General features: G+C 43.3%; 2 protein-coding genes across 2 annotated transcripts in view; one reads left to right on the top strand and one right to left on the bottom strand.

Annotated features, from left to right (window-relative positions):
• Positions 1-24,768, top strand: part of LOC111864622 (glycosyltransferase 25 family member) — a 230,625-nt gene that overhangs the window by 37,330 nt on the left and 168,527 nt on the right. The window lies entirely within an intron of this gene.
• Positions 1-24,768, bottom strand: part of LOC111864623 (trace amine-associated receptor 8a) — a 105,247-nt gene that overhangs the window by 5,274 nt on the left and 75,205 nt on the right. Inside the window, exons 2-3 of the mRNA XM_023851996.2 lie at positions 4,510-5,169; positions 2,572-3,007 (exon numbers count right to left, since the gene is read on the bottom strand). Coding sequence (XP_023707764.1) covers positions 2,572-3,007; positions 4,510-5,123 — 1,050 coding nt within the window. The 5' untranslated portion in view covers positions 5,124-5,169. The remainder of the gene's footprint in view (positions 1-2,571; positions 3,008-4,509; positions 5,170-24,768) is intronic.

Raw genomic sequence — 24,768 nt, 5'->3', positions numbered from 1 at the left:
TCTAGGATCCCGTGGGCTAGGCGATTGTTTTGGTTTCTTCGATTGTTCTCCTGAGGAGTTTCGCTTTCGTCTCCTTTGTTCGCGAAACTCCTCGGCTGAATCGTCTTTCCCTTCCAGCAGGAGAGACTCTCGCATCTCCCTGTGGATGGCAGCATAGAGGCGCAGCATGGCTGTAAACAGCGTCTTGCCCTCGAGGTGCTTACACAGCACTGTCCTCTCTGCCTCGGATTTTGATATCAGCTTGTTCCATAATACACTGTTTCCGTTTTTTGAGGGCGAATTATGGATAAGCTGTCCGATCGTTTTTAGTCCTTTCCCCAGTAGTTCTATGTCTTCCTGGCAGTCAGGATTACTGAGTTTTAAATTCACGTGGTTTCTCTCGAATGAAGCCACTATTGCGTTCCATCGTGCTTCGCACGATGTCGCCTCCGCCATTTTGACCGTTGCAGACGGGACGGCCACCGCCACCGATGCACCGGTAAGAGAACAGTCACTAGGTGGCCACAGACGAGCGCTCAAGATTATGGTCACGTGGGAACTCTCAAACTCCTACTCAAACAGACAATCTCTCACAAGTTATGTACCAGTAAGAGAGTACACCTATCAAACAGACAATCTTTTAAGTCCCATCCGAAGAACTCCGACGCTCTCGCTACCAATCCACTAACCTATAAATTGTCATGTGTGCGCATGATCCGGCAAGTGGCAGCTCTTATGCTGCAAGGTCAAGGACAATGCCGAAACGTGTCATCAGTGGGCAGGCCACAGTCATGGAGTTCACTGTTGAACAGCGAGTGTTTCTAGTGCCTACTTGAAAACGGCGGACACTTTCAACACCTGCTCTGATCACGGCATACAATCCAAGATAAGATATGTGTAAATTACTTTAATATCTGTATGGTATATTTTATATTACACCTCATTTCGTAGGGCCGGTTCTATATGAATCACCCTGTATTATATTGCAATTTGTGAGTATAATATCGCAAGGTGAGGACCAACAGTAATTCTCCAATAGGCTGGGAGAGACCACTAATAGTGGGACCCCTCTTGACGTCGAAGAGGAGGCCTCATTTCAAAACACACGAAAATCTGGAAGGAACAAAAATGTCATAGCTCCTGACGGAGCACGAAACCAAGAAAGACTGTGCTGGCGAGGGCCAGCAGCAGTTATTGATCTGGCCTGGATTGTTATTCATTTATCCGTAAGTTCTTCTGTCGCCGTTCTTGTTGCTAGGTGACCGAAATCGGTTCTTTCACAGTGCAAAGGAGTTTGTATCCACTTGTGTTTGCTGCATGGCGACTGTCTAGTGCATAAGACGATTTGTATGCAGCGCAACAACGGTTAATATTAAGAGTGTTGGTCAATGGGAATATATATTCTCAAGGCAGTTTCATTTTCCCAGAAAAGTACTTTAAGAAGATTTGGCGGTTTCGCTGGTAGAAAGTTTCCGTTATTCATAAAATGGTATGCATCAATTCGCCATGTCCCGTAACCTCAATTGTCATATTGATATTTGCAAGAAAATAGCCTTAGAACAATGGCTTCCTCGCTTAGGCGAGCGTTGAACAGGAGATCCTAAACATTCTTACCAGATGTCAGAAGTAGCTGTGAACTCGGACCGCAGTAGGGGTACACTCTATTCCGTTAACCTGCAGAACTTTAATGAATATCTGCAGTTACCAATTTCAGAGAACGAGTTTCTTTTCGATATTTCACTCATGGCGAAAATAATTAAATTTGAAATATTTCTAGGGAACAAGAAGCCGTATACATCACGTATTTCTGTCACGTTGAAGGAATATAATGAAATCGTTACTGAAAGTGTTCCGCTGACATTGTATGACAGCGGGAGGCTCTGTACACTCAGTGCAAGTTGCAGCTGCGGGTTGCGCTCTTCACTCTTCTGTCTGATGTTTTGGTGGTTTATTTATCTAGTAACTCTTTAAGTCGTAAGAACAGGTTTTTAATTAAACCCACGGGAACCTCCCATTCGTTTTATGGCCTAACATACACCTGAACCATTTGTTTAATTGTGTATTTCCTACTAAACCCTACAAATTGTAATGGAAATAATAGTTAATTTGTGTTTCTGAATTCGTTTTCTTGGGCAACTGAAATGTCTCGTATCCCTGTCTATGGAAAATTAATTACATCGAATGTATACTTTATTTACACTATCGGTGTCTGGTATTTCAAAGGAAGTGTTCCCAAAATTGTCTGGAAACGTCACAGCGTAGTCGGTATAGCGACTAGCTACGGGCTGGACAACCAAGAGGTCGGAGTTAGAGTCCAGGTAGGGGCAAGAATTTTCACTTCTCCATGTCGTCCAGACCGACTCTGGGGTTCACCCAACCTCCTATCCAATGGTTACCAGGGGCTCTTTCCCAGAGGGTAAAGCAGCAGGGGCGTGAAGCTGACCACCCACTTGCAGCTAGTGCCGAGGTCAAGAAAATGTGGATCCATACATTCACTCCTACATACGCCTTCATGGCGTAGTGCTTAATTAGTTAATCACCAGGAAAACTTTACCTTATATATATTTAATGACGTCTGGTTTGAAATCTGACCTTGATTTCGTGCATTCGTGCTGCGTAGATGATGGGGTTGAGTAAGGTCTTGAAGATGACTAGAAGATTGACTATGGTGTAGATGAAGAACATGACAGACTTGTTAAAAGTGTTGAAGTGGAACAGGCAGTCTTCACAGAAGAGCAGGTAGGATAGAACTGCTGGCATCCACCCGATGATGTATGATCCGAGGATGAAGAGCGTCGTGTGAATGGCTTTTACACTTCTCGTCATCTGCTGACTGTTAGAACCAGAGGATCCGTGACCGTTGGAGCTGTGATGTCTGGAACCGTGGTTGATCTGGCTGAACCTCAGTCTGTTCACTTGGTGACGCCGGACGATCGAGAAGATGTGCATATAGATGATCAGCATCAGCAGCAGGGGTGCGAAGAACAGGACAGAGAACACTGCACGGAACTTGAGGTGCAGCATGAAGCTGAGAACAAAGTCAGACACTGCCTTACCGTAATCACATCTCTCAATACACTTAAGCATACAGGGCCCATAATAAAGACGACTGGGGTTCGATTCCCAGCAGGGGGCAAAATATTTCTCTCTTCAGCGTAAAGATGGGTTCTGGGACCCATCCATCCTCCTATTCAGTTTGTGCATAAGGCTCTTTCCCCGGGTGTAAAGCTGCGGGGAGTGTGAAGCTGACGGCTCCATCTAGTGCCGAGGTCAAGAATGGTGGGGCTATACCTCGGTTCCCCATACGTCTTCGTGGCATTAATTAACTACAGGGACAGCTTTACCTTTCCGTTTTACACTTACTCGTAAGCATGCAGTAAACATTTATCCTTATTCCTATTGGTTCACCCAGGTCCGATTTACCGTCCGCCCCCCTCTGTACTTCCTCATTTCTTATTTTCCACGCTGAAGGGCGCGTGCGTGGGTATGTCTAGACGAAAGGGCCAGTTAGTTGAGTGCCCCCCTCGAATCACCCCCCCCACCCTCAGTTTCAAAATACGTAAAAGTCTTGGAAAGAACAAAATTGGGATCCGAAATCGAGACTGACTATGCTGGCGAGGACCTGTAGAAATTTACCCGACGGACCGACGACGAGGAAGTTGACTAATGATGTAAAGCTTTGAACTTGTATTCAATAGGGACAGGTTTGAATCTCGTCTGACTCATAGGCTATGGGAAATGAGTTTTTTTTTGTATGGCTTTCCTCGGTCACTCCAAAATAATATCAGTATAAAACATTAAAATTATACCACTACTGCTGCTTTGAACTTCCTTTCTGCTTCATTATTCGCCATCATCCAGTTATTCGACGCTCTATAGTTCGGGTTACTGACAGCGGCGTTAAACAAACTGCAGATAAATAAGAATCTATTCTCACGCGTTAGCGTAGTTGCTTGAGGCACTATGCTGCAAGCCGGAAGGTCAAGGGTTTCGAGTCACGGTGAGGTGGATTTTTTCAGTTGACCTAATCCTTCCAGCCACACTATGGCCCTGAGCTAGACTCAGCCTCTAACACAAATGAGTATCAGGAATCTTCCTGGGGGGTAAAGGGCGGCCGGCGCGTAAGGCTGACAACCTTACCGCCATCTGTGAGCCGATTATCAAGAAGATGTGAGAGCCTCGACGTCTCACAACCCTATGAGTCTCCACGGCCTGTTACAGGGACAGCTTTACCTTTTTTCTACCTTATTTTGACAAATTAAAGGCGTAAGAGATCACCTTGCTGCCTGTATATCCTCCTGTGACTATATATATATCTCTTCTATTTTTTTTTTTTGCTCTTTGCGTTTCCATCTTAATTTTTGTTAAGAGGCTTATGAGATCACCTTTCTGTCTGTGTGTTCGCCTGTATTTTTTTATGCGGTCCGTCTCGCATCAAACGAAAGTAGGCGATTAGTTTTTCACAGTTTTTTCCTTAAATTGGACACCTCAACATGTTACAACATAGATATTACAGCAGTAAATACTCACTCAATTGTAGTGCAGTTCTGTGACTGAAATCCTTCTCCATCTACAGATGAAAAATAAACAACAAAGTAGGTAATGGGTAGAACCCAGAGCAGAAGGATGCATATGGTCGTATTTCGATGGGTCATGATAGAGAGGTAATGTAGCGGCCGAAGTATCCCCAGATAGTGGTTGCATGCTAGCGCTAGGAGATGTGCCACTATAACAATCACCCCTCCGAGTCTCTGCGTCTCGAGAAACAGGGCAAAACATTCATTATGAAACGTGATTCCTAATCCAACGGGCAGGAGGCTGTTAACCACCAGTCCTGTGGCCAGTATGAGAGACGTATAGGCGTCTGCCCCAGCTAGACTCAGGCTGATGTGCAATGTCGGTGACAGTGGGCGACGGATCCAGTAGATGGAGATTAAAATCCGGACGTTAATTGCTAATGAGATAATGCAGAATATGAGAAGTGCTGGGACAGTGTATTTATACATTATCCTTATCGTCTGATCATTGCTGTTGTTGGCGTGCTGAGTCCAGTTGAAGTAGCCATTCTTGTCTGTGTCTGGTTGCTCAGTTGTTAACCAGAGAGGCATCGTGTGAAGCGGATTGGCGTCAGTGGAGGACTCCATTCTACATGACGTCCCTCTCCTGAAGATCTCCTCAATTCAAGCGTACCTAAAACATATATAAAGTAAATAATATATGATTGTGATGCTCCATTAAACTTGGATCCCAAAATTCACAATTTCCAGGTAATAAAGTTGTAATAACCAGGCCCCGACAAGTTCCGGGCGTCAGGTGTACCTACGGAGTCGTAGGTGTACCTGTTATATTGCTGCCAGTATATTACCCATCAATATGACGAGGAAAATCACTTCCTTTTTTCTTTCCCTTTATCCTGTTTCTCCCATATTGATTTCCCATCTAATTTGCATCCTGTCATTCCGATCCCCCTTCCTTCCTCCCTCTCCATCACATTAAACAGTTCCCCCACCCACAGTATTTCCTTGTTGTAGCCCTTTAGCACCTTTAACTTCTTCCCTCCTTTCTCCTCTATTCTTTCCCACATCTCTTTTATTTGTACATCTTGTCGTTCTCCGTTTTCCCAATCAACGGCAGATGATGACCATTTAAATTGTTGTTTATCAAGTTTGTTTGTTTGTTTGTTTGTCGCGTCGTGTTTGCTGTCGACCTATCTATCCCACTTCTGATTCCATTTGTCGCGTGTTTCGTAGGCAACGCAACAGATAAATTCACGCAGGTCTCAGATTTAGCGAATATGTTTAATGACCACTCTCTCCACACTTCCAAGTACAATTATCGTCCATTTATAACGTCGTCAGACGTTTCTTACAACACCGTTATAGTTACTTCTTGCACCGCTGATCTTTGTCGGATGCGAGCTTGCTTCTGCTCTAGTTGGAGCTACACTAGAAACTGATTGGTCTCGTCGAAGCTGGACTCTTATAACCTGGTCTCGGACTGAATAGCGCGCACCATGTAGGAGGCTTTGTGTAGGTCGCTCTTTTGCAACGAGCCTTTTGTTGTCCCTTCATCTCCGGGAAAACGCGTATGTTGCTTAAGGCATTCCTAGGCAACGGCCTGCTTGTATTGCTTTTCCATGGAAGTATACATTCTTATCGCAGCCGTTGCCTATCAATGGAAGTGTGTTTTGTCTTTTTTGGCGGCACGCCACATTATGAAGAACTCAGGAATGACAGTATAAAATCCAAATCACGTTAACAAAGAAATTCAGTTTGTAGCTTTTGATTTATTCCCGTCTGCCCTCTAAAACACCTGAAGATAAAATATAACATAAAAATCCCCTGTCGCTTATTGTGAGTTTGAATCTTAGTTTCTTAATGTTGAAAAAAACAGGGATTGAGGTGTATGATACAGGGATGCTGCGGAGCATATTTTGACCTAAGAGAGATAGAAGTATCAGGAGGGTCCACAGCATTACTGGGGTTTTGGATTTTTTCCATCGTCCGGAATTTTAGGTAACAGAGGATACGACGTTTCGGAAACTGGATCTGTTTCCGTCTGCCATTCTCACCCGAAGACGGAAATAGATCCACCCAACGGAGTAGGTATCTTCCTTTCTCACCTGCAGACGGAAAGAGATCCAGTTTCCGAAACGTCATGTCCTCTATTACCTAAAATTCCTGACGATGGAAAAAGTCCAAAACCCCGGTAGTCCTGTGTGTCATCCACCATCGTCAGAACCCTTTAGAATCTACTTATCAGGAGGGTGTAGAGAATTGCCTAAGGAGGCGCTTTATAATTTGTACCCTTCCCCAAATATTGTTCCCATGGGCGGAAGGAGGAGGAAGAGATGAATGTGGCTTTAGCATGCATGCGAGATGAAAAATTCCTGCAAAATTGTGGTCAGCATTCTAGAAGAAAAGAGATAACTAGGGAGATCTAGGCTTGGACAGTGGGATATATTAAGGTACATCTTAACGAAATAGCATGTGATAGGGTCCAGTAGCGGGCTTTTCTGGTCAGTGATCACAGTAATGAAGCTCGGATTTCTGAGAAGGCAAGGAAATTGTTGACCAGGTGACCCATTGTCTGTTCCCTTTAATTACTGGTTAGAAATATAGTGAATCAAAGTAATATTTTAAGAAAATTTTCCTTGACGAGACTTCAGCGTCGTTTCCGTTGCCTGTTATCCACTCACGTCAATAATTATGCGAGATTTCTCGTTATTATAAAGGAGCATGTCATTTTGCTGGTTTTGACAGCCCTGTAGAATTTGTTCCCAACAGTTTATGTCAATAAATGAAGAGTTCAAATCATTTCCAATACAAATGCTAGGCATTTAATTATCCGCCGCTGAAGCATAGCTGCACAATCTCCTACTGTTAATTTGAATTTATGTTTGTTGACGTAGTTCAATTTTTGAGGACTCCTTAAGAATTTTCCTCGTACATTCGCAGAAGCAATGCTCTGTTAATTGAGTCATTTGGTGCAGGCTACGTTATAACATTGCTATGCTTTACTCTTACTCCTGTACTAGTTTCTGTAAAGTAGGAGACTGTATGGGTGTCAAACTTGGTCCCTGACATCATGGGAGGAACATAGACTGAGGGTGNAACATAGACTGAGGGTGTTTTGAGAACAGGGTGTTGAGAAGAATATTTGGACCGAAGAGAGATGTAGTGACAGGAGATTGGAGAAAACTACATAATGAGGAGCTTCATAACTTGTATTCTTCTCCAAGTATAATTAGAATGCTCAAGTCAAGGAGGATGAGGTGGGTAGGGCATGTAGCACGAATGTGGAGAAGAGGAATGCATGTAGGATATTGGTGGGAAGGCCAGAAGGAAGGAGACCACTTGGAAGACCAAGTCGTAGGTGGGTGGACAATATTACGTAGTATGGATCTTAGAGAGATAGGATGGGATGGTATGGATTGGATTGATCTGGCAGGATAGGGAGCAGTGGAAGGCTCTTGTGAACACCGTGATGAACCTTCAGGTTCCATAAAATGCTGGGAAATTCTTGAGTAGCTGCAGAATTGGCGGCTCCTCAAGAAGGGCTCAGCTCCATTTGTAAGTAAGTAAGTAATGTAAGGAGACTTTTTTAAGGAGACTTAATGCTTGATTTTGTCTACTTGGACTATCTTTATATAATTATTAAAGAAGCTCAAAATACACGACTAAAATCTTATCACAAAACTGATGTATAGTTTAGTACATCTGTTACTGAACAGGTTCGTCCAGCTGTAACTTTTTAGGCTTTTATTTGGGAGACTCCCTTTTGGGGTTCAGGCAGGGCCAGCGCCTATCCTGATTGAGATAGGTTGTTGTTTTCTTCAGTCGCTCTACACAATTGTCAGTATAATACCTCTATTAGGACACGAAAGAATTCTAAATCCTTTCCAGTTCATCATTTAGTTATCCTACCTCTTGGTAGTGCACAGTTCAGGCACTGACAGCCTTGTAAAATAGCCCACAAGGAGCTTCATCTGTTATCCAATAAGAAAACTGTTTCAATTTCCATCCAATGACATTTCACGGCCGTAAAAATAGCTCACTCCTTCGCAACCGTCAAATTATGCCAGTCCGGTAAGATCTTACGAATGGTTTTACGGGAATGACGCAGAAGGCTAACTGTGAGATGTTTCGACATCTGACATTCGATTTGGGATATATGAACAAAGAACAACAAACTCTGTGGCCTGTAGTCCGCAAACGATCTATACCGACCGAGCGATTGCCGCTTGTCGGCGAAGTTAATGCCAACTTTAGCTGATAGAGGGTGTCGCGTGGTCAGCGAAACGGGTCCCCACGGCCGTTAATCTCGGTTTTCTAAACCGGAGCCGCTATTACCTTGAAATAGTTCCTCAATTATCCTCACGAGGCTGAGTGAACCCCGTTCCAGACCCAGTGCTTCTCAGAAAATCTGGTAGCGTCGGGAATCGAACCCGGACCTCTGGATCTGTAGGCAGAAACTCTGACCACTAGACCTCAGATAAGGTCGGCATATGAAGTCTTTTCTACAAAACTACTAAACTAAAAACTAAAGTCCGTGGCTTTAGTTCGCAAGCCAACTATACCAACCGAGCGACTGCCGCTTGTCGACGAAGTTAGTGCCAGCTGCAGCTGATAGAGGGTGTCGCGTGGTCAGCGCAACGGATCCCCACAGCCCTTAATTTCGGTTTTCTAGACCAGATTCTACAAAACTACAGATTAATAAATTAATTTTTCTTTTTCGTGGTACGCAGTCATTGTCTTCCTTGAGCAGACGGCATTTTTATCGCAACTTCGATATATTTTCAGGGTGAGCTACGAGCGGACATTGCCACGACTGCATGGCACATAACAAGAAAAGTTCTCCCCGTCCGTGTGGACATAGACCTTTATAGACCTGTTTGACAAGCGTGGATAGTCTATTGGTGTTTGAACTTCATATTGGTCCTCTGGTTAAACAAGGAATACTTTACTTTCGTGTACTTCCAACAGACACTACGAAATCGGATATATTTACAGTGTAGGGAAGAAGAATTTTCTTATTTACGTAGCATGTAGCACTGGCGCATTTCTATTTGCTGAGATTTCGCGGAGCTGTTGTGGGATTAATCAAATTCCCAGTTTAATTTCTGCTATGGGAACTCGAACTATGCAACATTTATTGAGAAAAAGTTCATTTTACTGTATGCACATAGATTCAGCTGTGTCGTTTGTTCGAAACGTTTAGCTGTGTTATTTCAGATCTGAAGCGATGTTGAATAACAGCAGAAGTGGATACATTTTTGGTTGTGAAAACATCTGTTCTTCTGTGATAGAAGTATGCTTGGTAACGATTCTTGTTAATCATCCATCTAGTACTTCGAAACCTATGTTAAGACTCTCTGACAATCTCTCCAATTTAATTCTGTGATGTGCACTATTATCAGTCTAAGGCATGAATCGCCTTCACCCGCTCGAACACTGGGGTCGCGAGTTCGAATCACACTCGAGGCATGGATGTCTGTGTACGTTTATTCTGTGTTTATGTTGCGACCTTGCGACCGGCTCATCCCCCGTCCAAGGAGCCCTACCGAATGTGTGTGTGGGGTTAAGGAACTGAAAAATCAGCCAAGGTCCGACAAGAGATAGGTGGAGACATAGATAGATAGATAGATAGATAGATGAGTGAAACAAGGAATATGAATGTATATAGGATATTGGTGGGAGAGACAGAAGGAAAGAGACCACTAGGAAGACCAAGACATAGGTGGGTGGACAATATTAATTATGGATCTTAGGGAGATAGGATGGGATGGATTGGATTGATCTGGTTCAGGATAGGGACCATTGGAGGGCTCTTGTGAACACGGTAATGAACCTTGGGTGCCATAAAATACTGGGAAGTTCTTGAGTAACTGCACAATTGACGGCTTCTCAAGAAGGGCTCAGCTCCATGAGTGAGTGAATCTCACACTACATCATTACGAATTTGTTGAAGAGAGAGCAAGATAGCTCATTGAATAAATAGAAGGTCTATATAATACGTGTCGGATTTTAATACATTTTTATGTTCAGGTGGTGGTTGTCATCCTGACAGTTCATATTGTGTTCATTTAGTGTCAGTCGCTCGGGTGTGCAGGATTTTTATCGAGAATGTTCCATGCACTGTGAATGAGAAAGTATTTCCATGTTTGTCGTTTAGTGCAAGATTATCTGTGTAAGTGATGGAGTTCTTGTAAAGAGGGAGAATCTCACAAGCAGTTCACTGCGATTTCTGTTTATTATTGCAGACAAGCTCCAGTTCTATAGAACTGCAAAGAGTGGGTGTCCTACAGTAAACACATGCCACTTACACTTGGCAAGTTAACAAGTGTTACTGACATGTGAACTGTATGGCAATAATTACGGCTGACAGAAGCGAAACGCATCTGCAAGGATTATATTAAAGAAAGTGTGTCAAACGCTGATGGAAATAATTATTACATTATATGTAAACAAGCATAAGGGCACGCGGTAGCGTAGTTGGTTGAGGCACTATGCTACAAGCCGGAAGGTCGCGGGTTCAAGTCCCGATGAGGTCACTGGATTTTTTCAATTGACCTAATCCTTCCAGCCGCACTATGGCCCTGGGGTCGACTCAATCTCTAACAGAAATGAGTACCAGAAATTAATTAAATAATTTTCCTGGGGAGTAAAGCGCGGACGGCGCGTAAGGCTGACAACCTTACCACTATCTTTGAGCCGATTGTCTAGAAAATGTGGGAGCCTCACCGTCTCACAACCCTATGGGCCTTCACGGCCTCTTACAGGGATAGCTTTACTTACATTTTTTTATATGTAAACAAGCATAGTGGAAATGCCGCGGTAGCGTAGTTGATTGAGGCACTATGCTACAAGCCGGAAGGTCGCGGGTTCAAGTCCCGATGAGGTCACTGGATTTTTTCAATTGACCTAATCCTTCCAGCCGCACTATGGCCCTGGGGTCGACTCAGTCTCTAACAGAAATGAGTACCAGGAATCTCCCTGGGGGGTAAAGGGCGGCCGGAGCGTAACGGTGACAACGTCATCGCCATCTATGAACCAACTATCTAAAGAAAATGTGGGAACCTCGACGTCTCAGAAACCTATGGGCCTCCACGGCCTGTTACCGGGATAGTGGAAAGGTTACTGTTAAGTGAGAAGGCCCGTTACTTCTTGATAGACATATTTGTTGTTATTGCAGAAGAACTGTATCATGAAGGTTACATTTGACTCCGTGTAGTGTTGATATGGGAAAGAGGAAACGAACGAAGACATTTAGTTTGGAACAGGGATGGACAAAAGCCGGCCTACAGGCCCTGTCTTACCCGAAAGCAACTAGGAACCGTCCTTTCCTTCTAGCACCTTGGGGGTTCCAATCTAATGCATCCCTTTCTATGGCGCCAGCTGGTTTTCTTAAACTGTGCCCTAGCCATTACATTTTCTCCTTTTAATTTTGATATGAATTGGTTCTTGTTTCGTGATCTTCCACGGAGATTTATTTGATTTTGTGTCTGGCAATCTTACGTTTAAAATACGTCTTGAACACATATTTACGAAGCTTTGTAGTTTGTGCATGCTTGTTTTCAATGCTTTCCATGTTTCACAGGCATAGATGAGATCGGATTTTACATTAGTATTAAAATGACTTCGGTCCGTTAGCAAACACTAATGTGAGTCATTATAAATGACTGCGATAAATTGGAATAGATTAAACTGGCACAGAATATATTCCAATAACATTTTTATTTTAGGTGTGTTGAACCTTCGTGCTCAGCTCATGTTTTTGTATTGTTGCTTAGTGTAACCACTTTAAGGTGGATGAGATGAGCAGAGCGTGTAGATCGCATTAGGAAGACAAGGAATGAATACACATAGTCGGAAAATATGAAGGGAAGAGACCACCTGGGAGAACCAAGGTGCAGCTGGGTGATATCAAGGTAGATCTTAACGAAGTAGGGTGCAAGGTTGTGGGTGCGCTATGTGGCAGAATATCGTCCAGAGACAGACTCATGTGGATACGGCAGTGAACCTTAGGGTTCCATTAAAGGTAGGAGAGATTTTTTGATTAGGTCATCGATTATTAGCTTTTGAAGAAGCACACGCATTAAAGATAAGCAGCGACACATACAGAGAGAGCCTACACAGAACAATACCTGAACAGCGATAAAACAAAAAGTGGCCGCTGCAGCACTATAGACATAGGACGTGTACCCCGAAAAAATTTTAATTTTAAAAAATTTGGAAAAAGAACAGAAAATTTATAGACATTTTAATTTGAATTGAAGTTTTAAAAAAGTGCCAATTTTAGAAATCAAATTGACGCGTGTAGGTTAACAAAGATTTTATACATACATACAATTGGAAAGACTGGTGATTTTAAATTTTAAACTACGGGCAGTGTAGCAGCTACGTAAGAATACACACCTGATGATGGCCATTTAGGGCCGAAACATGTGTGGAGGAAGGGAAGAAGAAAGAACTACAATTAAGTTGTTGCACTTAAGACGGAGTTTGTCTCATATATATTGTGTGAGTGTAACAGGGTGCTTAAATATAATATTATGAAGAAGGATTCTGCCTCATGGAGTGACTACGAACTTTGCTTCGAATGCCATAAGGCTGGGTATCGAATGCGCGCAGCTGTGCGCGGCAAACTCGTTCGTTTGTTTACCATGTTCGTGCCAAGCATCGAAGCGCGGCAGCCGCGTGCGACTGTTGATCGACGCTGTTCCTGTGCCGCGAAAGAAACCCCGGAACGCCACAAGACTGTCTCAACTGAAAGAGCACAGCACACTGAAATCCATTTGCCGCGGGACAAAGAACCGCTCTAATTTGGCTCGACACGCGCCAAGTTCGCGCGAGGCAGTGTTCGTTCTGCCGCACGCGACAACTTGGTATCGACTTTGCGAGGCAAAGCAGCGCAATCGATACCCGGCTTAAGACGTTTCATCAATGAATTCGCTGTCAGATCTCAAGCTACTGCCAAGTGATGTAGAGAGACACAACGGCAGGCCTAGAGAGGACTGATGTTTTCACCGCGGTTATAGCACCGTATAGTCACGTGAGTAGGTATCAGTGTTTTGGAGGAACACAATCTCCACGTCAGGTTCTTCTATCCTAGAGGCTATGTGCACATCCGAAACTTTTGTACCAACCTACCATAGTACACAATGATGTAACCCAAAATGTATCCATCTTTGTTTCGCTTGCGTGTGTGATATTTTCGCATCATTACGTGTGGTGGGGGTAACATATGGTTTTATTTGATTTTGCTTTCCGTGAACGCACATAATGTTTGCATGACTAGCAATAGTAGGACGAATTGAGTATATTTTAATTGGATTACGTCAATAGCATTGTGTTTCACAAATAATTGTTTCATTATTGGAGCTGCTAACGGGGTTTGTACGACGGACATACCGCAGAAATCATAGTGTTTTTAGTATTACGCTATTTTATATGAATATTTGATGTTATATGACTATTTAAATTACCGGAAACCATTTTGATATTTCGGACACTGGGACACACGTGAATCCGAATCGCGCAAACTCCCGTGGATTTAAAATTAAGTGGGCCGGGTTAGCTCATTCAGTGAAGTGACTGGACAGCTACGGTTTGGGCCCCGAAGGGAGCAGAATATAAATCCAGGTGACGCTGGTTCCTCCCTGACGAATTTTTCTGTCCTGAAGACGGAGGCGATGCGTTCCTCCGATACGTCGGTTCACACAAGATCTACACGGCACCGCATCCCGGAAGATGGCATTCTTCAATATCTGATATTGATTATCAACGATGATGGATAAGTTGTGTTTTATAGAAGTGCTTCTTACTAACTCTTATCCGTAACGAATTATTATTTGACACAATTCGCATGTTCTGTATAATGATACACTATTTTCTGTTGACGTACATTAACATCTGACAGGGATTACCAGCGACATTGAGTTCAGGGAAACAGTTGGTGCTTGTTAGAGGGTTCTTTGAACCAAGAGCTCGTCTTTAACGCAGTTTCCAGCTTATACCTATGTATTTCAAATTAAAATGTACTCATTGAAAGAGACAGTAACAATAGTTCTATGGTATTCTTATTAATGGTTTTCGTCTTTATACATTTTTATATTTCTTTTCTTTAAACTCTTCATTTTCTTATTGTGAAATACGCCGTGCCACGATTGTAATATCTGAGACGTGTTTCGGAACCCCAGAAAACTACAGGGAGATCGAAAAGTCACGCACATCAACTAAAAGTTGTTATAAATTGTGTTGCAGTTAATACAATTATATTTTCTACCGCTAGATGGTACTGTAGGAGTACTAACAACGAGTAGAAATGCCATCTATCATGTATCGGTCATACGACCTCTGCAGTATAGTTATGTTTATTGCGTGACAGACATGTCGTTTTCCCAAGAACGAGTTTTCATAGTGGAACATTATTTTGCGAGGGAATTCAAGAGTTTGATCGGGTTTTCTTCACTGACGAAGCGTGGTTTCACCTTGGTGGCTACGTGAACAGTCAAAACAATAGGATTTCATCATCTGAAAATCCACATGTGTTACATGAAAATTTGAGTGTGGTGTGCTGTCACATGTCGTCGAATAGTGGGCCCAATTTTCTTTGAAACAGCAGTGAACAGTCCAGTGTACCAAGACATCATTACACAGTTTATTGCGCTTCTTGAAGTTGATGAAGGTGAGTGTTGGTTGCAGCAAGACGGTGCCGCATGTCACACATCTAATGAAACCCCGCAGTTCTTGCGTGAGTTTTTCGGTGACCGCCTCATTTCGAAAGGATTGTGGCCCCCGCGTTCGCCCGATTTGTCACCCGCAGATTTTTCCTTTGGGGGTACCTCAAAGGAATTGTCTATAAAAACAATCCGCGTACGCTGGATGACCTCAAGAGGAACATTATGGTATAAAAGGCGGAGCCCAAAGCTCGCAGTCATCAGTGATTACAATCAGTTCAGAAGATCAGTCATCAGAGTCATGAGCTGTTCATGTGCCAAAGGCAGCTGCCGCAACTCTCCAGCAACCACGTTCTGCGACCAGGCAACTAAGGTAGTAGCCGCAACTCTCCAGCAACCACGCTCTGCTACCAGGCAGCTAACGTAGCTGCCGAAACTCTCCAACCCGCACCGTAGGCAGCTGTTCCTACCGGCGCACGCAGCACCACATTACCGGCCGGACAAACCAGCTGAACGGCCGTTGGTCTACAACAAAGGAGCAAATTCTGCCAGCGCACTAATGGCGGAACAAACTGCCCTTTTCAGGGCCGGCCAACTTTTGAACATCGACATTCCACATAGCTTCGCAGCTGTTGTGTACATTCAATTTATACAGTTTAATATATACAATTGTTGCAGTTTTACGTGGTTGTCTTTTAGAACATCGGCAATCCCACAGTGTGATGTGCGCGGCTTCTCGATCTTCCTGTATCTTACATCAAGTACGAGTGTGTTAATTCACAACTTCCTGCAAAATGCTATGCATTGGTTGTCATGAACTTGGTTTGTTGGCTATGTTTGATGCATAAAATTTTCATCTCCCTTTCTATCTTATTTTCAGATCTGTGCGTGCTTTATCACATTTGTTATTATAAAATTTTCCTATTATCTCCCACTGACAAAGCCTGGTCTCAGGTATATATATATATATAGCCGTAATTATATGAACATGGGTGGTCCAGTGAATGAGGTTAGCAATTTCTAAAGGACTCCACAGAGTAGGTGACTCTCACCCCTCACCTGAGGACGGAAAAAGATCCAATTTCCGAAACGTGTGCTGTTGTTTTTTAGAATACCGAGCGATGGACAACGTCCAAAAACCCAGTAATTCCACATGTAATTGGATTTGAAGTCGGTGCGGCCGAAGGAACCAGTCACGTACTTAATAAACCATTCAGTTTTCGGAATAACACGTATGTATGATTGGAAATGAGCATGGAGCCTGTGACCTATGGTGTTAATACTGTATCGTAGTGTCCTGTTGCGCGTCACTTATTAGCCGTCATACTTGCACCTTGCGTTTGAAAAGCTTTGAAAAGTTTTAAATTTTAAAATCTCTCTTACGTCATTGGGATATCCACACATGTTTCGATCAACAGTGTTCATCTTAAGATGTCTCTAAAACTGCTGATGAAACTGCTATGCTTTCAAGAATCCGCCTTCTGGGATGTGGCTCAATGTAGATATTGTGTTAACCGACGTTTCGGAGGAACGTATCGCATCCATCTTCAAGGTATAAAAATCCGCGATCGCCACATCCCAGAAGACTGCATTCTTCATAGTCACCGCCGTGTAAACCTCAAATCTTACATGCTATGCTTTCGCCCGTAAGTTCAATTTTCGGGACATTCCCTCATCTGTGCGGCCATGTGTCTGTAGCACGTATTAGTGTCTTGTGTATTAAACGTGTTGGTGTTCCTTACAGTGTATTTGTATATACACTTACTTATGCACACATCAGTGACGTAGAAGAGATTTTAAAGTTTAAAACTTCTAAAGGTTTTAAAAAGTAAATTGTATGTAAGACGGTTGTGGCATGTAGGTTTATGTGCGCCGTAAATCATGCTTTCGTGTGTTTTGAGATGTGCTTACTTTCTTCCCAAAATGCTTTTCATCTCAGTATGATCCAGAGTCTGGTCTATGGATGGGTAGCGTGGTTATGAACCCTACGAACAGAGGATGTATATTAGATGAAGTGTCACCTCTGCGTGCACAAGGTGACAGTGAGTGACATTTTCCAGAATTTTATAATGATTTATATGATATATCGGCCAGGGTACCCAATATTTGCACATAGTTCATAGGCATTAACCTTTTAAAGAATATTTCAGTTGGTAAGTCTGAAAGCTGCCGTTCACAGAGGCCGCGCTGTCTAAGACATGAACTGTCTTCGCTCGCTCGAACGCTGGGATCGTGGGTTCGAATCCCATTCAAGGCGTGAATGTCTGTGTGTGCATTTACTCTGTGGTTGTGTGGTCCTATGTTTAGATAGCGGCCGCGCGACGTGTTGACCACACGTCCAAGAAGTCCTACCGTCTGTGAAAAAAAGATTACGAAACTGAAGAGGAGGCCAGGGCCCAACAAAGGGCTGTAGAGCCACTGATGAGTGAATGAAAAATCTGGAAGCTGCGATTGATATTTTTCGGAGGTTTTTGGTTTCGTTGTCAGATGGGAAGTCTTCGAGAAATATAGCTACAGTTTATGTACTCGTAGTCCATTTCGTATGTGGAGTAAAGTGAGGGCAGGCAACGCCTTAATTCTGAATCCCTTGTTTGCACATTTATTTTTGTGAGCAGGTTCTTGACTACTAAATTAAAATACTTGAAGTGACGTGAAGACACCCCGAAACTATCAGAATTGCTGGGTTTTTGGACTTTATCCATCGTCCAGTGTTCTAGAAAACACACAAAAAACCACAACGTTTCGGAAACTGAATCTGTTTCCGTCCTCAGGTGAGGAATGTGAGACATTTATCTGATGGGTTCGTTAGAAAGAGCTAATCTCTTTCACTAGTTCTTTCTAAGGGACCCAATTGAGTAGGTGTCTTCCACTTCTCACCTGAGGACGGAAACAGATTCAGTTTCCGAAACGTTTTATGTTCTTTCGTGTTTTGTAGAATAAATAAAACGATGGACAGAGTCTGAAAACCCAGTAAACCTGAGCGTTATACACCATCGTCGTAACATTATAGAACGGTGGTTCTCAACTTGGTACAAATGATGCTGCTGCCCAGCTGTTGAGAAAGTTTCGGGTAAAGTTTATAATTTACCCGAAACTTTCGCCAGTATCTTTTTATGTTTATTGACCGTGATTAGAAGAATTTTCATATGTTATGTACGGGAAACTAAAAACTGTATCCTCAATAACAGGATATATTTTCATCGCCGTCTGTCGGATTATTTTCCTCTGACAGTGATCTGTTTCTGCCTGACGTGGACAGAAACAGAGGTACAGGGACACCGACTATCAACAACCATCTGGCATAGAGCAAACAAACTAATTAGAAAGACAAACGGACAGAATCACACATATAAAACCATACCTTGGCGTTTCTAACGCTGGTATATTTACTGAGCCTTTGTTTGGTAAGGGATTTGTGTAATGGACGGCTTGTTCTCATTTCCGTTGACATATATACAAAGTGATAATTTAGTTATTGGATGTCTGAAGGCTCGGTTCTGCAGAAGTGTCATGCTGATTCTGCTATTGTGTGGCAGGAACATTTGGTTTCATGTCTTGCAGACCTTGTAATACAATTTATAACAACAATGCAATATTTTATGTTATTGTTCTACGTTTGACCACCTCTGTGGTCTAGTGGTCAGAGTTCCTGGCTACAGATCCAGAGGTCCCTGGTTCGATTCCCGCCGCTACCAGGCAGGTACCTACAAATTTGATGTGGAATATTGTTTACGTACCAACAGTTACAAATATGGAAGAATACGAGACGCCCAGATTATATCTAAAAATGAAAATCTGAACGTAATTGGAATCAGTACTAATGGAAATTGATGACTAAATACGGGCAGTATAAATATTAATTTGCTGATCACAGTGGCCGCATGGTCTAAGGCATGAACCATCTTCTCCCGCTCGAACACCGGGATCGTGAGTTCGAATCCCACTCGAGACATGGATATCTACGTGCGTTTATTCTGTTTAGGTAGCGGCTTTGTGACGTGCTGATACCCCGTCCAAAGAGTCTTGCCGACTGTGTATAGGATTAAGCAACTGAAAGAAACACGGCCAAGGTCCAAAGGGCTGTAGGGCCATAAATAAATATTAATTTAGGAAGGCGATTTTAAAGTGACCTTGAATAAATATTAGAGCGTGGACTGAATTGAACCCTTTCGAGATAGAATACTGTGGGAAATTCTTGTGAGTACGAGGTTAGACCTCCAGGACCATACAGGAGTGACAGCCAACGAGTAGCCAGTCGCGGTTACGAGTTCCCGTGACGAGTTAGTCGCGAGCGAGCTGTCACCCAGTGGGGTCATGAGTACGGAATTAGAAGTGTATCCATTGTTGAGGGCCGTTACCAGGCAGCGACGAATGAAGACAGAAGACTTTATGTGCGCTGAAGTTACAGTGATTTTATAGGGTGTAGATCCCCGAAACGGTTATAGTTACCTACATAATTACGAGTTATGAATGTTCAGTAAATACAGTTTTCAATCCAAACCCCGTGTCTAGTCACTAACACGTGAAGGGCGATAGGCGCCGTGATTTCCTCCCAGAACTTATAATACGACATGTCCACGAGCTTCCATTATTCATTATTTTCCAACGAACTTCGAGAATGAGCTTCAGATAAATGAGGTACTAAGTAGTACATTAATATATAACCTTTGTTAGCATTTCATAGACAAGGTTCAATCATTTGGAGGAGAGTGAGTGTCATGAATTCTTCCCAGAATTTCTTGTTCTTGGTACACGACCTCGTTTGATTTGCGCCTTTTAATAAGGATGTGTTGTTTGTGATGCGTCGCCATCCTCACTTCCTTTGTACTCAGTCGGATGCCATCTGATGTAACATGACGTCACGTAATGATGATGTCCGCTCGGATATACGTTATCGATATACAGGCAGCGTTGTCAAAGCAGTGTTACGCAACGGCTTCCCTGAAACACGCAAGCTTTTTCTCTCCACGACACCCACTTCTCGATTTACACGAATCTTGTTTACTCGCTTTTGATATTACGCTCCTGACTTCTTCTTCTTCTTCTTCTTCTTCTTCTTCTTCTTCTTCTAGGTTGTAGGCCTATTAGTTTTGTTTCGACATCAAGAGCGCGCTTCATCCCATCTAGCTATAGGTCATTGAATATTTCGGTATCCTTTAGGCTTATAATTCAGTAATATTTTTGGGAGCCTATCTGCTGTGCCATTTTTCCTTTTGCTTTTCTCTTCTTTCACTTATTGAAATTCTGTTAATTCTGAACCTATATCTGCATTTCGATTTGATCTCGAAGAGCGTTACCAGCTGTTATCGTATTAACATAGTTTTTTGTTAGCTTAACATCTAACCTTTCTCGGAATTACTATCTATCTATCTATCTATCTGTCTGTCTGTCTGTCTGTCTGTCTTTGTCTCTACAGTCCTTTTGTTGGACCTTGGCCACTTTTTCCGTTCCTTAACCCTATAAACATTCGGTAGGACTTCTTTGACGGGGGATCAGCCAGTCACAAGGCCGTTACCTACACACAGAACAACACGAACAAATAATAAACGCACAGACATCCATGCCTCGAGTGGGATTCGAACCCACGATCCCAGCGTTCGAGCTAGCGAAGACAGTTCATGCCTTAGACCGCGCAGCCACTGTTATCGGTGTGGAATTGAACCCCAGCCCTCTGGCATACCAGCCAACTGCTCTGACATTAAGCTAATTCGTGTTATGTCTCGGAATTACACGTTCTGAGAAGTAAAGCATTAAACCGGATGAACCACAATTGTCTGTCTCGGGTATAGAGTCACTTTACGAACGGCGGTCATTGGCCAGTCAGTCTTGGTGTCAAGCCCCATCTAGGGCCCAAGACCAGATTTTTCTTAAGAGTTTTTTTATTGCTAGTGGGGTGGGACTAAGTCCAGTGTACTGCGGCCACTTCTGGCTCATTGTACCAGTTCCAGATGTTAGGTGAAAGTGATTGTAGAGCAATTGGTGGAATGAAGATTGGCAGGGGAAACCGAAGTACTCGGAGGAAACCTGCCCCAGCGCCACTTTGTCCACCACAAATCCCACTTGACCAGACCCGGGATCGAACCGGGCCCGCCGCGATGGGAATCCAGCGACTAACCGCTTCAGCTAAGGCGCGGCCTTTCTTAGAGTTAGTTGCGGTTTAGTCGATGCGAGGCGTCCTTTCTGACGAGAGGATGGGTCTGTCATTTACCGCGGTCAGTCAGTAGTACATGCTATCTATATTTGCAGTTTTACATGTCGGCATTCTACATAGTCAGTTGTCAAGAGTCCGTGTAGTTTTACATGTAACTCTAATATATAATGTAAATTTAAAAGGTAAAGTTATCCCTGTGCTTGAAGGCGTATGGGGGAGTGGATGTATAGATCCACATTTCCTGGCCTCGGCACTAGTCGGAGGTGAATAGTCTGCTTCACGCCTCGGCCGCTTGCCCCTGGGAAAAGAGCCCAGTGGATAGGAGGTTGGGTGAACCCTAGAGCCAATCCGGACGACTTGGAGAAGAGCAAATTCTTGCCCCCCACCGGGACTCGAACTCCGATCCCTCGGTCGTCCAACCCGTAACCAGTCGCTATACCGACTGCGCTATTTCTGCTCTTCTCATGGTGTGGTTCTTTTTCAAAATCGGTGGACTTCATATCCGTTCTGTTCTTAGTGCTTCACTTCAAAGCAGTCAGCATACCGGAATGAGATTAGGTTGGAAGTCAACATACACCGGATTACCACAGGCTATAGCTCCAGAATACTTGCTGATTAGATGCAACAGGAATTCCTGTTAACAAATTTTTGCCGTAAGCACGTTAATCCACGTCATGCGGTGTGATGGCTCTCGAGTCCTTGTGGCACAGTGTCAGTGGGAAACTTCGCACAATTTTAAAATTCGAAATTCGTGTATACCATTATTTGTACCAGTGGATGTAATTATTGGAAAACAAAAGCAATTCTCTATTCCGATATTGATATTCACATTGCTGTATTCAGCGGGGTTGTAATAAAAGGCAGAAGTATTTATATTCGGGACAAGCATGGATTTGCTGTATTCTCTTGCATAACAGGTTTGAAAGGCCGGGTTGTACTTGCCTCTCGCATGCAACAGACGACAAATGCATACACAGCCGTGTCGGAATATCTTAGAGCAGGCATGTCCAACTTCAAACAGGTTGTGATCGACTTTTTAGTGTCAAAACTGCCAGTGATCTACCACTCCCTCCTATCGTTGTACCTCGCTTTAAGCAAAAATATTGGTAAAAAGAACACGACACATGATATTTGTTGTAAAAGCAACATACATTGAAAGTACAGACTACTTTAATATGTATTTTCCCTTCAAAATTTGATTATAATTATATTATATTACAAGTGAATTTACTTGCTTTTTACGTATAATTTCCTTATAGGCCTATGAGATAGACCAAAAATAGTCCCGCGATCGACGCGTTGGATATGCCTGTCTTAGAGGAAGAGACTGCTTAGTAGACTAGACATGGATGACAGGAGAATAGTAATCCCAGTAGATGTTAAGGAAATAGGCAGGATGGTGTGGACTGAATTTATCTGGCTCAGGCTAGGGCCCACCGACGGGCTGTTGTGAACACGGTAACAATATGTCGGGTTTCGTAAAGCTGGGAATTCTTTCACTGATTACCTGTTATCTTCTCAAGAATAACTCAGTTATTAGAATCCCAAATGACGGACGTTTACTTGAAAATTAACTCGTTTGTGGTAGAAAAAGTAAAGTAAAAAGTAAAGCTATCCCTGTAACAGGCCATGAAGGCCCATAGGGTTGTGAGACGTTGAGGGTCCCACATTATCTAGACAATCGGCTCAAAGACGGCGGTAAGGTTGTCAGCCTTACGCGCCGGCCACGCTTTACTCCCCAGGAAAATTATTTAATTAATTCCTGGTGCTAATTTCTGTTAGAGGCTGAGTCAAACCCAAGGCCATAATGCGGCTAGAAGGATTAGGTCAATTGAAAAAATCAAGTGACCTGATCGGGACTTGAACCCGCGACCTTCCGTTTGTAGCATAGCCCCCCATGATTTTATGCCGTTGTTCTTAGATTGGTGTAATTATGGGAAATGTTTTTTAATGGATAGTGGAGTCGGGATAGCGACTGGCTACGGGCTGGACAGCCGAGGGCCGGAGTTCGAGTCTTAGTAAGATCAGGAATTTTGTCTCTTCCACGTCGTCCAGACCGGATCTTGGTCCCACCCAGCCTNCATCGTCTCGTTGTGGGCGATGCTGCTGATTTTCGGCGGTGTTTGCTGCCTCCATTTTCAGGTTGGAAGTATGTTGGTTGCTGAGTTTCTATATATATAAATATGGAGTGGTGAGTGGTGCTTCAGTTCCTGCTCCCGTCCCATTTCAAAACACGGTGCTTATGTACATAAATATAACCTACACATTCTGGTCCCTATGTTGGAGGCAGAATATGCCTCCGAAACGTTGGCAGCATCGCCCAAAACCACACAGTATAACAACAGGAAGAACAATTAACATTAGTAATTAACCACTGCGATAACCTCAAACCAGTAACATACAATGTGGTAGTCATAACCGGTAATTAGGATAAAGTTTTCATATTCAGACCAAGAATGAAGTCGCTTGGAAGTCGTTTTTTTTTTCATTGGCACTACAGCCCCAGTGGGCCTAGGCCTATCTCCATGAACTTCTCCGTTCACTTGGAAGTCGTTTAGAGGATCATATTCGCCCCAGCGCGCGTCTGATACAGCATTGAAAAGCTGACAGTGGATGGGATTTCATATATAGATTGTGACCTTTTTGAAGGTAGTGTATCTACTAAGTTCGAAGTGACCCCATTCATCCATCTGAAACGGAGGCTGTGATATCTTCATACACGTTTTTGTATCATCGAAATTATTGCTGGTGTGTTGACATACGAGTATTTCGGAGAGGACAGGCGTTAGATAGAGGGTCTGGTTGCTTTCAGAATGTTTTGCTAATACTGTGTGCGTTTATTTTGCATCGATCAAGTTGCAGTAAATATCTTGTATACAGAATGATGTAATACATTTCAAAAGAAATACGAGATTTTCATGAAAGTCAATTATATCAGAGCGTTGGTCATCTTCTGTTAAGAAGTGAGTTCCTCGGTATTGATCTCTGCTTCGTTTATCGTAAGAGCTTTGTTCCAGCTGCAAAATTTCATACTCTTGGCCTCGTCTCTCTTTGCGATTCATACTGTGACATGTTTAATCGTTGCTGGGCAACGGGAGGTGGAACGAGTTACCACGAAGGCAGACCCTTGATAAACGGTCGGTTGCCAAGTTACGCAACAGTGGAAACGAAGTTACGCAGCAGTAAGGAAAGCGGTGTTTCTCTGAGCCGAGCAGAGCCGAAGCACGCTGGTTGCTACGCAGCAATAAACAAATCTCGCCAGCGTTGCCCAGCAACGCCTTTGTAAACACGGCGTCACGCAACAGGGGAGCCCGTGCAACGACTGTTGCTAGGCAGTCGGTAAACACGACGTTACGCAACAGTCGTACCTATCACGTAACTGTTTTCTGTGTTGTCCATGCCAAGCCTAAATAAGGAGCAGCGAACACTATTCAGTAGTGAATTACTAGAGAGAGAG

The sequence above is a fragment of the Cryptotermes secundus genome, unplaced genomic scaffold (assembly GCF_002891405.2).
Source record: "Cryptotermes secundus unplaced genomic scaffold, Csec_1.0 scaffold121, whole genome shotgun sequence".
NCBI classification, from domain to species: domain Eukaryota; kingdom Metazoa; phylum Arthropoda; class Insecta; order Blattodea; family Kalotermitidae; genus Cryptotermes; species Cryptotermes secundus.
The sequence above is the reverse complement of the archived record's forward strand: the minus strand, read 5'-3'. Positions and strand labels throughout refer to the sequence as shown.